At 39.5% G+C, this 18,238-nt stretch overlaps 1 protein-coding gene across 1 annotated transcript in view; it reads right to left on the bottom strand.

The window, feature by feature from the left end:
• Nucleotides 1–18,238, bottom strand: part of HECW2 (HECT, C2 and WW domain containing E3 ubiquitin protein ligase 2) — a 227,005-nt gene that overhangs the window by 80,001 nt on the left and 128,766 nt on the right. The window contains 1 exon segment of the mRNA XM_044241206.1: nt 13,819–14,004. Within this exon segment, the coding sequence (XP_044097141.1) occupies nt 13,819–14,004 (186 nt within the window).

The following is an 18,238-nucleotide window of genomic DNA, read 5'->3' on the forward strand; positions in this document are numbered from 1 at the left end:
GAACATAACAGATGTGCATATAAAATTCTATCCCAAAGTAGCAGAATACACAGTCTTCTCAAGTGCACAAGGAATATTCTCCAGGCTAGATCAAATGTTAGGCCACAAAATAATTTTCAATAAATTTAAGACGACTGAAATCATATCAAGCATCAATAGTATGAAGCTAGATGTCAATTACAAGAAAAATGGGAAAATCACAAATATGTGGAGATTAAACAACATGCTACTTAACAACCAAAGGGTCAATGAAGAAATCAAAGGGAAAATTTAAAAATGTCTCTAGACAAATGAAACCAGAAATAGAACATAAAAAAATCTATGAGGGCAGCAAAACCAGTTCTAACAGTGAAGTTTATAGCAATACAGGCCTACCCCGTGACACAAGAAAAAACTTAAATAAGATATATATATATATATATATATATATATATATATATATATAATATGCAGATAGATAGATAGATATAAATATAGATATATATACCTAAAAGAACCAGAAAAAGAACCAACTTCAAAGTTAATAGAAGGAAGGAAATAACAGGGATAAGAGAGTACATCAATGAAATAGAGACTAAAAACAATAGAAAAGATCAATGAAACTAAGAGCTGGTTCTTTGAAAAGATAAACAAAACTGACGAACTGTTAGGTAGATAGACTAAGAAAAAAAGGGAGAGGGCTCAAATAAATTAAATCAGAAATGAAAGAGAAGAAATTACAACTACTACCAAAGGACTACAAAAGAATTATGAGAGATAATTATACACCAACAAATAGGAAAAAACAAAAAGAAAAACCTAGGAGAAATGGATAGATTTCTAGGAACATACAATTTTCCAAGACTGAATCATGAAGAAATAGAAAATAGGACTGGACTGATTATTGGTAACGACATTGAATCAATTATCAAAAAACCTCCAACAAACAAGAATCTAAGACCACATGGCTTCACCAGTAAATTCTTCCAAAACATTTAAATAATATTTAATACTATTCTTCTCAAACTCATCCAAAAAATTGAAAAGAAGGGAATACTTACCAAATTCATTTTGCAAGGCCAGCATTACCCAATATCCAAACCAGATAAAAATACCACACAAAGAAAGAAAGTTACAGACCACTATCCCTGATGTACACAGATGTAAAAATCTTCAACAATATATTAGCAAACCTAATTCAACAACACATCAAAAGAATCATATACCATGATCAAGGGAGATTTATTCCAAGGATGCAAGAATGGTTCAAAATCTGCAAAATCAATGTGATATGCTATCGTAACAGAATGAAGGATAAAAATCCACGTGATCTAGAAGTTCCACTTCTGACTATCTATCCAACGAAAAAGAAAGCACTAATTCAAAAAGGTATATGCATCACCATGATCATTGTACCATTTTTTACAATAGCCAAATATGGAAACAACCTACCTGTCCACTGATGGATGAACACACAAAGAAGATGTGGCATAGATCATACAACGGAATACTATTCAGCCAGAAGAAAAGAATGAAATCTTACCATTTGTGGCAACATGAATGGACCAACATTATGTTAAGTGAAATACGTCAGATAGAGAAAGATAAATACTGTGTGATTTCACTTATACATGGAATAAAAAACAAACAAAACAAAATTTATAGATAAAAGAATAGATTAGTGGTTGCTAGAGCAGGCATAAAGGGTGTAAGAATGGGTGAAAGAGTTAAAGAGTTAGAAACTTTCGGTTATAAAATATATGTCATGGGATAAAATGTACAGCGACTACAGACAATCATGTTGTATTACAGATTTGACAGTTGTTAAGAAAATAAATCTTAAAAGTTCTCATCACCAAAAAATGTCTGTAACTTTGGTGATAACTGATAACTACACTTACTATGGTGATCATTCTGCAATGTATACAAAGGTGAATCATTATGTTATATACCTGAAACTAACATCATGTTGTATGTCAATTACACTTCAAATTAAAAGAAAGGAGAGCTATGGAAACAAAAGAAGAATAATTTATAAGTTAAAAGCACTGCATATTGAATCTGTTCTTACTTCTGGCTTCTCTACAAAGTCTTAGAAATGCTAAAAAATATATATATATATATATATTTTTTTTTTCACACAGTCCCTCCATTCCAAAATACATATCACTTCTCAGGTCCTGGCTCCCTCCCTAGTACTTCTCCAATTATTAGGAATAAACACATTGTTATTTTCTCTATATTAGATCCCCCACAGAACCCTTAGTGACTGCAGAAATGAAAAGGCTAAATGATACAGTTTATTATAAGTAAAAAATAGTCGTGCTAATGTTTTCCACCACTCGGTTCAATTGGAGGGAGTATTCCCAAACATTCCATGACATCTGTATCAGTCACAAAAAAGTTAAAGCAGGTTATATTGTTCAACAACTATGATCAGAGACTTAAAATTTCAAGGAGACAAAACAGGAGTACATGGTGTTCAGGCTAGAATTCTGGAAACAGCTGGTCAGTTAGCAGATGTGGATAAGTCCAATATTCCCAACAATTTAAATTTAAAATATGAGCAAAAAGATACTTTATATGTTGGGAGTGGTAGTATTTAGGTGTTGGAAATATAGTAGAAGGGTCAGTGATATGCTGTGATGGCGTCTATCAGCTCGTGAGAGCTGACAGTGAGATTTTTTTTTTTAATATTTTATTTATTTATTTGACAGAGAGGGATCACAAGTAGGCAGAGAGGCAGGCAGAGAGAGAGAGAGAGATGAGGAAGCAGGTTCCCTGCTGAGCAGAGAGCCCGATGCGGGACTCGATCCCAGGACCCTGAGATCATGACCTGAGCCGAAAGCAGCGGCTTAACCCACTGAGCCACCCAGGCGCCCCTGACTGTGAGATTTTAAGGGAATGTGCTGAGAGCCTGAAATGGGCTATGGTGGGAGAATTCACTCCATGGAAAGTGGCAAATGCTACAATCAGCCTCCCTCCACACTTCCCCTGGAGAGCCGTTTTTTTTAAATTTACAATAGAAGACTGAGGACGGTGTTATCCAAATCAGCCTATTTTAGGTAAAGCAGAAAGTCGCTGCCATGAAATTTTAAAATAGCATATTATATTTCATAAAAAAGATCCAGTACAGATCGTGAAGACAACTATTTAAAAATAAGAGACAAAGGCCATCTCCATATTTGGGTAGTTCCTTCAAGATTCCAGGAGTCTAGCATGTTACTCAGAAATACACTCCCCAAACCAATCTTTGCTCTCTTCTCTCTTTCAAAAAGATGCGCTGCCCCAGAAGTAGTCTTTCCTGTTGTGTCCTACGTGTACGGACATGAGTTAGTATTTAATCTAACACCTTTTTACCCTGTTAAAAATCAGAAAGAGATCATTGAAAATCCACATGCTATTTACAGGTTTAGAATTTAATTCCATCTCCACCTGGATTGCTGCAATAAGACTTCAGCTTATTAAAACAGGCAGCCACCGCAAAGAGATATTGTTTCAAAGCAATTAAAGAGATGTGCCACAAAACTAACAAATGTATTCATCGAACTAACAAAAAGCATGTTTTTCAAAGCATAGAGCTTATCCTAAGATATTTTAGGGATTCACTTGAGACTTCCAAATACTAAGTTGCATTTTACTCACTGAAATGAACCTGACCCCATAAATTGTAGCTATCAGCTTCATGTGGGATACAACCAAAATCTGTCATCACTGGGTCAACTTCTGCAGCCACATCAGCTATTACGGTCTTGTAAAATGAGAATCCTTCAGTAGGCTCACACTGTGATAAATTTCACTACAAAAATATTTGTTTTCTTCTCAAAATCTATCCTCATAACCATAACTGCTACTTGCCAAGATCATCTAAGTTGGGTATTTGGACCATTCTGCTATTCAAACCCCCAATCTGATATCCAAAGTCACAAAACTCTATGGTTACCAAGTTTGGATATAGAAATGGATGTCAATTTAGATAGGATATAGATCATAAGATTTTTGTAGGGAAAAATACAAGAAACTATGGGAGAAGATATTTCACTTTAAATAAAAAGATGATTTGCATTTTTATTTTAAAAAATGAAGTTATGATATTATTACTTTTACAGTTCCAAGTTTCTTAGTACAATTTAGTCCCATGTAGAATGAGCAGGGAAAAACACTGTGTTTTACTGCTTGAGAGTACAAAACAAAGAGGCAAGGGGGGGGAAGTTATTTCATATTGAACATCTGGAAGGGGGAGCAAAAACTAACATTCTTTTCTAAAAATTAAACCAAATGATAAGCTCATGTAATAAGCTTTATAGTATTTTTCCAATTATCCAAGGCCTTTTGCATCATTCTCTCTGTTACCCTTAACCCTCCGCAATAGAGTTTCTACTGATAATACTCCACTGACATGAGTCTCTGATGGTTCATTTCATATGTCAGTTCTACTGGGCCACCAGGTACCCAGACATTTGGCCAGACATTGTGGCTGATCTGTGAGTGTGTTTCTGGATGATTAACATTTGAATCAGTAGACAGAGTAAAGCAGATGGTCCTCCCTAATGTGGTCAGGCCTCATCCAATCAACGGAAGAGCTCCTTAGAACAAAAAGGTGAGAAGAGGTGAATCCATCTGCCTAACTGAATTGGGATATTGGTGTTTTCTGGCTTTCAGACTCAGACTGAAACATAAGCTCTTCTTGGGTCTTGAGCCTGCTGGGCTTTGGATTGGAACTTACACCATTAGCTCTCGTGTGTGTTTCTCTCTCTCTCTCTCTCTCTCACACACACACACACAAAAAAAAACTTAGCTTATATAGAGTCTCTTAAAATTTGCCCATTACTTCTTCATAGGAATCAAACACACCTGCCTGGTATATTCCTATCTCCATGACTTCACTTTCAGTGGTTTTCCTCCCCATCCCCTATCTTCTCTTCTCTACAATCTCCTTTTATCCAAATCGTACTTATTAGTCAAGGTTCTGTTGTAAAGCGACTTTTGCTAGGAAACTTCCCAGGTATCCCACACCAGAAAGAGGTCGTCCTGCGCCGGACCATTGCAGACGCTATTCTAGACCACATGCATATTCTTTTATAGTCCAAATGAGAAGCATTGGGGGTAAAGAATCTGAGGGAGGAATGGCTAGTGGCTTTACACAGGAAGTGTGCGATTCTGTGCAAAGGGATCTGATTTCAGTTCCAGTTCTACTTATCTCGCTGAGAATGCTTTTCAACCTTACTTTCATGACCACGGCTGATGGAGAATGTAACCACCATAGTAAAGGCAACTGATCCAGCAAGAGAACAAATCCACCAGATGACTGCAATAACCATGGCAGAAAAATAGATGGCTCCGGGTTCTTGCACAGTTTTAAGGCGAGAGCAAACACCTGGGGGCAGACTACCCTACAGTGTCATGAACAACATGGACAACAAAGAACAACAGCAAAAGGATCCCCATTTTGAAGAAACCATTCTTTAACTGTGGTTACAGGAGATCAGCAGCATGTTAAGGGGAGGAATGGGACATGGACTAATCCTACAGTATATCTTTTATAAAGCCATCGCACGCCTCCCATTAGAGTAAAGATATGGCCATTAACAACAAATCTTTATCTTTTTCATAAAATTCTAAATTGATGAAACTCTTAGTTATTGTGCTATACAGACCTTTGCTTTAACCTAGCCATTCAAATCAAGATTTTGGCAAGGTGGGCAGCAATAACCAGGTAGCAGCACTCCTGGCGAAAAATAAAGTAAAATGGGTCATTCTATTGTAGGTATCTGTATATTCCATATCTTTGTTTTCTCCAAATTAAATCACAAATCTCTAGAGGTTTGTGATCATATAGCTTTTAACTTCTATACCATAAGTTGAGGAATATTAAATCAATGACTGATCATTATAATCTTAAATGTTTTTCTTCCATTTGTAATCCCACCATTATCTAAATTGATGCTAACCAGAGCCCCAGGAGCTGGAAAGGTCAGGTTACTAACCCTCATTTCAGAGAAAACTGAGGTTCACAGAGGTCAGATTGGATCTGGAGGATCCAGAAATCCTGACCCCACTGTAGCATAATTTTCTCAAATCCTTCAAATTAACAATGGGAAGAAAGAAAGAGAGAAAGTAAGAGTGAGAGAGAGAGAGAGAGGAAGGAAGGAAGGAAGGAAGGAAGGAGAAGAAAAAGAAGGGAAGAAAGAAGGGAAGGAAGGAAGAGGGGGAGGAAAAGGAAAAGAAAGGAAGAAAGAAAGAGAGAAAGGAAGAAAGAGGGAAATGTTCCTAGGTCAGAAAAATTTGGTTTTCCTTCTTAAAGTGCATATTTCTCTTCCAGATATATTATCCCCATGAGTACACCCTAATGATCAAACCTAGCCAAGAACCAGAAGCATTTTAAATAAGTCACATTTTAATACTACTGATGCACATTTCTTGTAAAAATATAAAACATTTATATTAACACTGTATCCAGATCCCAAATTATCCTTGCTTTTGCACTCCTGAGAGTGTACAAAAATTTTAAACTAAAAGAAAAAAAAATTTAAACTTATTACAATAAGAAGCAAGCAGAACTTTCTTTGCTTAAGTTCCATTTCAAAATGAGCCAAGTCAAAATGTGTCCTATATGTTAGGTGAAAATCCTAGGCCTTAAGTCCAACAAATAAACACAGAGGTTGGTCACAGTTTCATAAGGACGATCCTGCATAAAACTTGGCTTAGTTGTGAATCCCACCATTACAGAATCAAAAGAATTAAGGAAATCGAATAATGGAACAAAATACTGATTAAAATAACTATAGAATTTTGAACAAGAGACCCTTCCAAATGCAATTAGCAGAAAGAAGTACATTACATATTTGATGTCAAATCCAGTCTCAAACCATATCATCTAAACTTCAAAACTGAAGAATCAAGGATTTATAGAATCCATCAGCTGAAAAGGAAATCTTGACCTGTCTCTAACTAACCTATTAATTTTTAAAATAGCTTTACATGTATTATGAAATATAATTCAGATACATACGATTAATTCATCCATTTGAAGCATATTACTCACTGTTTCTTAGTATATATACTTGGTTGTACAACCATCACCATAATCTTAGAACATATTCTCCCCACAAAAGAAACCCCAAATACCCATTAGCATTTGCTCCCCATCCCACCTCCAACCCAAGGAAACAAACCACCAATCCACTCTCTGTCACTATAGATTTGCCTATTGTGATCATTTCATACAAACAGAATCATACAGTAGGTGATCTTTTATGATTGGTTTCTTTCATTTAGCAAACATTTTCAAGGTTCATCCATGTTGAATCAGTCCTTCATTCCTTTGTATTGCAAATAATATCCCATTGTATGGCCCTAGCACATAGGTTTATCCATTTATCAGTTGATGGACATTTGGGTTGTTTCTACCCTTTGACTACTACAAATAATGCTACTATGAAACATTTGTGTGCAACTTTTTTTTTTTTTTAAGATTTATTTATTTGGACACAGAGAGACATAGCGAGAGAGGGAACACAAGCAGGGGGAGTGGGAGAGGGAGAAGCAGGTTCCCCTGCAGCCCTATGTGGGGCTGGATCCTGAGACGCTGGGATCATGACCTGAGCTGAAGGTAGTCACCCAACAGCTGAGCCATCCAGGCGCCCCTATGTGCAAGTTTTGAGAGGAAGTGTATTTTCTTTTCTCTCGGTACATACAGAGTTGTGGAATTACTGGATTGTGGGGCAACTCTGCACGACACTTCTTTAGAAACTGTCAAATTGTTTTCCAAAGCGGCTCTATGTATCTACTAGCAATGGAGGAGGGTTCCAATTCCACATCCTTGCCAACATTTATTATTTTCTAGATTTTTTTAATGGTCAATGAAATAGGTCTATAGTGGTTTCATTGTAGTTTCATTTCATTGTAGGTTTTGATTTTCACTTTCCTAACAACTAATGATATCAATGAAAAAGAATAGTCCGCAACAAACGGTGCAAAGACCTGGATGTCCACAGGCAAAAAAATGAAAATGGATCCTCTACCGCACGCCATACAAAAAACAAAACAAAACAAACAAAAAAACCTCAAAATGGATCCTAGATCTAAATGTAAGAGCTAAAACTGTAAAACTCTTAGAAGAAAACACAGGAGCTGATTGTTGTGATCTGAGGTTAGGTAACGTTTTCTTAGATATGACACCAAAAGCATAAAGCAACAACAACAAAAAATACAAATAAATGGCTATATCAAAATTGAAATTCTGCGCTGTAAACAATATTATCAAGACAACTCATAGAACAGGAAAAATATTTCAAAGCATATATCTTATAAGGCACTAGTATTCAAAATATGTGGTTCAAAGATCTCTCAGAATTCAATAATACAAAGACAAATAATCCAATTAAAAAATAGGCAAAGAATTTGAAAACAGGTTTTTCCAAAGAATATATACAAATAACCAGTGAGCACATGAAAAGATGATCAACCCAGTCATATGCAGAGGTAAGGAAACTCAGATCCAGGAAATCTAAATGACATATTTCAAGCTAGTCAGGTGGTTAGTGGCTAGTGAGGGCTAGACTAATCTTGTACAGAAAAATCATTACAGGCCTTAGATATAGAAATACATGGTTTGTATCCAAGAGTTTACTTGCACACTTAATTTCTTTGAGCCTGTTTCTTCATCTATAGTAAAACCCATTCCACGGGGTTATTGTGAAAGTTAAATGACCTAATAAAATATTCCTCACCTAGAGCTTGGCATCTAATCAGCCATTATTATTATTATATTTCAATATTCTATGTACCCATAGCATAAGACCTCTATGGTATTTAAGCATGAAGCCATGTATATGTGTCTCTGGGGGTGTGTCCTCTGCTAGATCACCTGGGATCTAATCAAGACATACATACATGTCTCAGTCTTGAAGAATACTAGTAACCCCAGCATCTGTCCTGGGACTCTTCCTCCATGGGGTGACAAAGACAATTCCTCCCAGTAGAGAACAGTGGTAAAGTCACACTGATAACATTCAAATCCTGGATTCCTCACTTGCTTGCACACATTATTTAACAGCTCTAAATTTCAGTAAAGTGTGGATAATTATAATAATACCCACCTCATAAATTGCCAGGAAGTGTAAATAAGATAATACATGGGAAAGTACCTCGTACAGTGCCTGGCATACAGTATGAGGTTTAAAAATGCAGGTATCATCATTATCTTATCTAGAAAGGCTGACATTGTTCTTATTCTTTAATTAATAGTTAACTAGAAATATTTTATTTCTATTCTTTTATGTGAGCCATGGACCTAGTTCATCCTAGAAATTCCAAAAAAGAGCATACCAGATCTAGAATTCTGTGAAATTTCACCCAATTTAAATCCCCTGGCCTTAAGTAATTAGAAAATAAGTCTCCCCCAAAATTAATGACTGTCAAAGTGCAATACAATCTCCATCACCTTGTTTAAACAATATTGTGAAAGATCCAAGGCAACATATGCATTAAGGGATGTCAAATGAAGCAAATCTAGGAGCTTTTTCTGGTGAAAGCATAGGAGGAGGAAAGAGTGGGGAGGGAGTCTTCATCGGTCCAAAGCAGAGATTACTAATAACTGGGAAACTACAGGTGATACATTTCCTGCATATATCAGACTTGTTTTGAGAACCTGGCATGTGAAAGGCACTGGGGTAGAAGAAGGGGGTAATTAAGAATAAATACAAGAGGGACGCCTGGGTGGCTCAGTTGGTTGGACAACTGCCTTCGGCTCAGGGCGTGATCCTGGAGTCCCGGGATCGAGTCCCGCATCGGGCTCCCAGCTCCATGGGGAGTCTGCTTCGCTCTCTGACCTTCTCCTCGCTCGTGCTCTCTCTCACTGTCTCTCTCTCTCTCAAATAAATAAATAAAATCTTTAAAAAAAAAAAAAGAATAAATACAAGAACTCTCAAAATGGGGATCATCTGCTTGGGAAGATAAAACATGCTAATGACTATAGCATGAGACAGATGTGGATAGACGTCACGAGAACACCACAAGGGAAAATTATGAGGGGATTCAAGGGAGGACTGATTACTTCTGCCCAGATTGCTAACAGCAACTCACACTACACGCTGCCCTTCAATGATGCATCTGAAAGCCCCCACCCTCCTTAACCATGGTAGGAAATCCTACCAGGGGCTCCCTTGGCACCTTCTACTGCCTTCGTCAGATCAGTAGACATCCATCCACCCCACTCACTGCTGAAAGGCCGGATGAGACCACAGACTCTAGACCTGGACTGCCTGGGTTCAAATCCAATTCCATCACTTTCTAATGGTGGGACCTTGGTCGATTCACTCAACCATGCTCTGCCTTAGTTTCCATCTCTTCAAAATGTGGATAAAAACAGCAGGTATCTGCAAGGCTGCTGAGAACATGAAAGGAACTAATCTAAGTGTTTATTTACCAAACAGTCAATGCCACACACTCCCTAACGTCACATGGAGTGTTAGCTTTTATCAATATGACTGTGGCATGCACATCTGAGGCATTCAGAAGTACGTGGAAGTGTGCTGAATGACTAAATAAATGAAAACAGGAAAGGAAAAAGGATGTCCTTGAGAAGACCGGACTGCATAAGTCCGAAGAGCTAAACTTGAGAATGTTCCCCTTGAGAAGCATTTCCTTTCACGAAACTAAGGATTTGGATATCTTATTCTGTGTCAATTCTAAAAATCAGTCATCACTGTGGGAAAATAACTTTGCCGTATTTAATAGCTTTTGATGTTATATTAAGTGGGGAAAAAGTTTACACCCTTTAAATGTTCTAGAAATGAAGCAATTCGTTTAAAAGGGGGGCTAACGTGTCAAGACTGGAAGAAAACCTATCAGCCTTGGAGGATAAGAAGGACAATTTCCAAACAGCAGTGGAAAGCAGCGCAGCCCAGGAAAGACCAGCGCAAGCTTCTCCCAATGCTCCTTTAAACTGTTTCAGTTCCCTGGAAGCCAGACATTTGCAAAGAAAGGATAGGGGTGAGAGGAATCACAGGGAGATGTACCTGCTTCAGTTAAGATGTCCAGCTTAGCTAAAAACCTTATTCAAGTCCTAATGCACAAAGTAAAGAGATTAGACTAATGTGATAAGCTTTCAAGCATCTGATAATCCATTCTGCGCACAAGGCTGGGAGTCCTTCTCTATCTTTCATGCCAAACAGCACCTATAGCCAAAGCTACAGGCTGAGCCTGGGTGGCTCAGCCATTAAGTGTCTGCCTTATGCTCAGGTCATGATCCCAGAGTCCTGGGCATGGACTCTGGGATCATGCCCCGCATCAGGCTCTCTGCTCAGCAGGGAGCCTGCTTCCCCCTCTCCCACTCCCACTGCTTGGGTTCCCTCTCTCGCTGTCTCTCTCTATCAAATAAATATGTAAAATCTTTTTAAAAAACAACACAAAACAAAAATCAATGCAAAGCTATCAGCAGGCTATGAGATCAACTACCTACAAGCCCACTCTCAAGGTTCTTTACAATACCTACAACTTCAGGCACTGAAACCCCCAAATAAGTCTGAAAACCTCAGCAAGTAAAATGGACAGTTGTGTTGCACACAGAGCAGAGATATGTTTACCTCAGCTTAACTATGGAAACTTTTATAAAGGCTATCAGAGAGAACTTGTTCTTAAGAATACATTGTAATTCTTCTTAAATAGTGTCCTAAACAGAACTAAAACTTTTCTCAAGGTCCAGGATTATTAAGCAGCAGCTTTCTCCTGCAGTGGGTCTGGCACATTATGGCTGGCAGGAAGGGACTGCCCCGTGACGTAAACACAAGGTTCTGATCGCCTTTAGTGAAGGGTACAAGTGACTTAGCAAGTTAAGTCTCAGAGCAAAAATATATGGCAGCCATTATCTCAAGTTGGGCTTTCCCTAGACCCATGGCTCTCTAATGAGCATAATTCCCTAGGACACAGGTAAAATCTTGTCAGAGTTGAGAAGAGAGCTGAATTCCTGGTATGGTACTGCTCTTTTATACCCAGGTGTAATACCATCAGTACTTCCCAAAGTCTTTACTTAAACAATCTACGCCCTTCCTTTCAGTAGAACGTTTACAAACATTGGGTTCTCAGGTTGCTGAACCAAACTTAGCACCAGCAGTGTGACATAATTCTCTGGAGGAAAAAGTTCTAGAAGTGCTAGATGGCCCTGCCTCCCCCTTCTGAATGTCTTGGAAAGGCTTCCCTGCCAGGGACATAAACACAAATCCATTCTCTTTCATCTATACTACACTTCATGCTTGAGACCTCTAATCTTCTCTGGGCTAGGAAGTATAGGTTGATTAAAGAAATTTACAGAAATCAAGTCAATAGTTTCATTGAGAGTCTGAGAGCTTCTCCCATGCATTCAAGTACATGCTCTTTAAAACATCTATTTGGGCTGGTTATAGGTCCTCAGATAAGATTGCTGGACGCTGAGCTCAAGATGAGTAAGATGCTACTGTGGTATTGTTGCTAGAGGTCACCTTGGGGGAGAATGGCATTTATTGAGGATTTTAACGTTTCACTTGCTTTGAAAGCTCTTTCCCTTATATGTTTACTCCTCACTTTGTTCAGGTCTCTGTTCACATCTAACCTTACCGGAAGGCATTCCCCGGCCACCCTGTACAAAATAATTCTGTACTCGTGTCTTTCTCTAGTCCCCATCCCCCGGTTTTTTAAAATCACAGCATCAGTTAGCATCTGGCATGCTATTTGTCTATTTTCTGTCTCTATCTGTGAGCATGGCAGTCCTATGAAGTGGATGACTTACCTGTTTTGCACAGGTGCTCTATAAATATTTGTTGAACGAATGAGTGAAGCGTGATTAAATACTTTAAATATCATATCATTTTAATCCCCTCCATCCTCCAAGTCATGCATTTCAGTCTTCTTACAGCTAGGGGAACTGAGGCTGGTTGTGCACTATACAGAGAGCAGGCCCTGCTTGGGAGCGTGGACCGTGAACCAGGATGCCTGGGCTGGAGTGCAGCTCAGTCACTACCCCTCTCTGTGACCCTGGGCAAGCCACCACACCATTCTTGACCTGAGACTCCTTGTCTGTAAATGGCATTAATAACAGCAGCATTGCCTCACAGAGCTCTCGTGAGGAACTTATATGTATAAAGACCTTAAACAGTTCATGGCCCAGAGTAGGTACTAAACCAGAGTATTTAAAAACATAAAATCTTAGCTGAGAAACACCCTATAAAAATTACTAACTTTCTCATTCTGATTTCTTACTCATGACCACATCCTGATCATAACCTGGCTTTCTGGGGCCCCTGGCTATGAGGGAAGTACGGACGTGGTTCCTCTGGCCTGTATGACACTGGTACGTATTTCTCATCATACGTGAATTACTCTGTGAGTCTTGTTTAATAGGCTAACAAAATCGGGGCTCTGAAACACCACCACCGAGGCCGCAGTGTAGCTGAGCAGTTGCTTACTGACCTCCTAGCCACTTTCCCCAAACAATACTACAGCTGTTCGATCAACTACCTATAACACAACCTGCATAACTAACAAGGAGGAAGTGTCCCGGCCGAAGAAATCTTTCCTCTCAATAGCAGAAAGTGGGGAGAGATCATAGGCAGAATATTAAGGCAAAAGGGAGTATTTTGCCAAACAAATACCCTTGCACCTGTCCACTCCAGACACTGTTTCAGAACAGCATATTAACTGTCTGGAGAGAAAACCTGCGTGTCCAGGTTTCCCCTGAACCTGGACGTGGAAGGTCTCACCCCACAGAGGCCTTTCCCCTCCCGTGAATGGCTGAGCCAAGGCCAACACCGTGGGCAGCCCGCTGTCCTTGAGCAGCTTCCCCAGGCGACCCCCTGGTGTTACCTTGCCCTGATGATCGTGTTTCATCTCCCAGCCCCTCGGCAGCTCCAGCTGCTTGTTGGCGAACATGTTGAGGAACCCCACAAGATCTCGGTTATGCTGGTAGCGTTCAAAGTGGTGGGTGTCCCGCCGGACTTTGGTGATCATGTGCTTCAAACACGTGTTGTTTGTAAACATGCGGTAGGCACTCTGGGGAACAGAAAGGAGAACCATGTCAACCCGCTTGGACCTGCAACAGCAACGTGCTTCCCACATGACATCAGGTGTATACAGTCGTCTAGTAGGCATAGAAGCTTCCATACAGCTCTAGACTCGCACGTGGCAACAACAGGCTGAGCACAGTTTTTGATCAAAATAACACAGCAAGATGACAGAAAGTAAGGATCCTCATGGATGATGTCTAGTTTTCTAAAGAACAAGAATGCTTTCTGTAGAATCTCATTCCACAGAGGACATCAGGTCCTTAAGTTGATCTTGGGCAAAAACCGCACAGAGTCACACCATGTCAAATACAAATATACCATCTCACGGGGAACCCCAACATAGCCAGTTTTCCCTCCAGCACTGGAAGAGATCCCTGGTCTTTGGGTGAGTACCAGGGAAGCAGTTATACATTTAGCAGCTAAGCTGCACAGGAAAAGTACATGGCCATATATCTGAATATCAGTATTTGCAATGGGTTGAGTTGCTCTCCCTGAGAGTCAAATTCAAAAGAGAGACCACCCAGATAAAGGTTTTTCATCTCACACCTTCTTCCAGGCATAATCTCAATGAGTGGAATGGCAGGCAGAACTGCCGGGGCTGTATACGTGATTTTTTTCTCTCTTTTTTGGTGTGTGTGTGTGTGTGTGTGTGTGTGCTTGTGTATATGTATATATGCGTGTGTGTGTGTATTGAATTTATACAGTTGAAATGCATATTTAATAAAACCCCACTATACAACCACACAAAAAAGTGACTGTCTTGTGAAAAATGTTATAGTCTTCATCTCTATGATACTTAAGATTCCAGAAATTAGCCATAAGCCATGGGCTATCCACATATAAGTCAGTCAACAAAAGTCTATTGTGTAATATTATGTGCCAAGAAGTAGAAAAGGAATAACTATATGGAGCTATTTCCTTGCATTATCAGAAAGAATATGATAGTCATGAAATTGATATGGTTGTGAAGGATCTATTCCGGAATTCTATTCTTCTCAGATAGATTAAAAGGATTCTTCTTACCTTTAGCATCCCAGTACCACTAGACTGAGTCTGGAGGCCTTCAGGCTAACTTTGTGGTTCTGTTATTTGTTTCATTCTAAGGTAGACCAAAGCAAACCCAAAAGAAATCAGGATCTCTGGAAATGATTTCATTTTAATAAACATTTACTGTCTTTGCTATGCCCAGTACTGTGGTAGTTATCGAGGATGAAAAATGAATGAGTATGAGGACAGTTAACATTGCTCTTGTCTGTCCAGGATCCCCTAACATATGTCATGTTCTGGTCAAAGTATTTATTGATGATGTCAGTCCTTCTAGAGCTTTCTTCCCTTTGGCACACTTATCACAGCAACTGGTGATATTTGAAATGGTGGTGGCTCCCCAGTCTAGGTCCCTGGGTCCCGGAGTAATTACAGGGATCAGAGAACCTTGATGACCCAATTTGGGATGAGAAACAGACCTTTGTCAGCTTAAGCCACCAAGATCTGTTAGTTTCTGTTATTGATATATAGACTAAACTATATGACTTTTATAAAGTTTTTCCGATTGATTCCATCATTATATATTTTTTACTAAAATATTTTTGTCCTATCAAAACAAAAGACAGAACAGCAGTAAGAGAGGGAGGGAGGAGGTAGGAAGGAAGAAAGGAAGGCAGGCCAGCCGGCCACACTGAACTATCCTCAAAACACCAGTGCACCAAGTCCTTAGCACACCTGAGTATAAAACATGTTGAGCTTGTATTTCAACCTGACAGTCTAACTGAGAGGAGGATTTGATGGCTCAGAGAAACTGTGAGGTTCAGAGCACAGTGCACTGCCAAGACAGGCAAGCCGACGCAGGGGCTCCGGGCAATTAGAGAGCATGAGAGAATAAGAAAGTGATATCATGAGAGCAGAGAAGGAGACTAATAAAAGAAGTTGGAGGTTGTCAGAGACGAACGTTAGCTAACTAATAGTTTAGCCTGTGGCTGACCCTGCCTTGGTGTTTTATGCACAATCAGCAAGGATCTGTTTTTTGCATTTCGCTCTGTGCTGCTGATGTATTTTCACAGAAGCCACTGCAAGCTTAGAGGCCCGAGACACACCAGCTCAAGTGGCAGTTGGCCACGAACTTTCAAGCCATACTCCCCAGTCAGTCTCTTTGGGGTGCATTATTGCAGGATAATTCTGTTAGATAAAGCATTATATTAACTATTGTTCCAAACAGGCATATCTCTTGGTCCCTCTGATTTCTTCTTCCCCCCATTAATCTAAGTAAATAGGCTACATCCTGATTCTTTATCTGGAGCACCAGAAATGTTCCTCATTCTACTAAAGAGAAGGAGAACTTCATTAGGGCAAGAAGTAGTAATTAGGTGAAGGAACCAGTCGCAGCCCTAGGCGTGAAGTGAAGTCAGTCCTGGGTTTGCGCAGCTCTCTGCGCTCAGGAGTCTTAAGGCCTGTCTTATCATTCATTACCTCCGTTCATTTTCCTCCTCTCCTCTCAGTAAGATATGCCACACAGTGCCAAGTTTGAGTGGGGTGGAAAAAACCACCCACCAAAGCAAAGTAAGTGCAAGAAAGAGTTCTTATCAGTAACCAGCAAACGATCTTTGGAACCATAGCTTTTTCAAGTCTGAACACGCACAGACTCTAAGTGTCCATACAAAACCTGTAAGGCAAATGGGAACATCCCTTCAGACTGCTACATTTCTGTAAGGAAAAAATGTATATAAACATATGAACATATTTATGTATGTATTTATGTATATACACATGAATTTATACACATATGTTCATATGTTTTTATACATATGTTTATTCTATTTTTTGTTTTTAAATATATACCATTTTGGATATATATTTATATATTTAACTACCCATGTGTATGTATGTGTGTGTGTATATATGTATATATATTTCAGAAAGAGTATTTATACTCCAGTTCATATGGAACCACAGTGAAGATTCTAGTCACGGCCCTGTCACTCATGGACAGAGACAAAGAAAATCATTTACTCTCTGCCTCAGAGATTAAATCTTTGTTCACCTGTAACATGGGATCATAGTAACTGCCCCGCTTTCTTCATAGGCACGTGAGACTCAAGCGCAGTGAAACAAAGGATGTACAACAGCTTTGAAGAAGTAAAAATCACTATAAAAATATAGAGTAGAAGTAAGTAAAGGGATATATGAGGGATCATACCTACCATACCGATGTTAAAACAGATGACTGAGAGCAGTAAAATTGTCTACTTCTGAGGTCTTTGAAGATAATGGGCCAGCATCCCACTTTCTATTAACTAAAGAAGGTTTTCATAACCTTTCATTAATTATGTCACAAGCCCTGTGTTAACCCCGAGGATACAGAGATGAGCACAGCCCCATCATTCAGAAGGACGGGAAGGGACATTATAGGAAAAGGTGGGAGGAAGAGTTTCCCCGGAGGCAGGAAGTCGAGTTTGGAAATCAAAGGGCCCAGAAGCAGTGAAAATACTGAAACACAGAGTGAACCGGCAGAGCAGCCAGTGAGAAGGTCCCAGCACTCGGGAAACGCTAGACAGGGAGGAGTCCACGACAAGAGCTTGGTCTTCCAGGAAGCAAATACTGGCAAAGCCATGGGAGAAGAGCAAAGAGGCATTTTGTTCGCCCTCGGTGGTTCTGTGGTCCTCACTGGGTGAGGGGTTTTCGGTGTTTGGGTTATTGTTTTGTTTTGGACTTGCAGAAAAGGATGTAGTAAATGGATGTGACTTTCTACCTGAAACCAAAGTAGATTAGGAAAAAACAAACGCGCCCTGTTTCATCACAGGATAAAATCTCGTGGTAACGCACGGAACGATCTTGTCTGGAAGCAGCTGCATATGGAGTCACCAGGAGAACCGGGAGAGCTGACGGCGGTTAATAGTGGACGGAACCAATGCCTTGAAACGATCTCTCGTGTGATTGGAAAGTCCCCTTTTGTTCCTGCTTCTCTACTCCAAAGCTCCTTTCCTAGCCTTACTCTTGGTTGTTTCCCATTTTCTGGGCAGGAAATGAACATCTGATGGTTGAGTGAAGGATCAACTGAACTTCTTTACTGGAATTCTGTTAAAATAACATTCCTTTGAGCTTAATGTGTTTTGTTTGGTTGAGTGTCTTGAGGTGTTAGAAATGAAAAACACTGAGAAGAGTTGAGGGGAATGTTATTGCCATTTGGCAGCAGAATAAGAACATGATGTAAAATACGCATTTCTTAT

Source organism: Neovison vison, chromosome 3 (genome assembly GCF_020171115.1).
Source record: "Neovison vison isolate M4711 chromosome 3, ASM_NN_V1, whole genome shotgun sequence".
Taxonomy (NCBI): Eukaryota; Metazoa; Chordata; class Mammalia; order Carnivora; family Mustelidae; genus Neogale; species Neogale vison.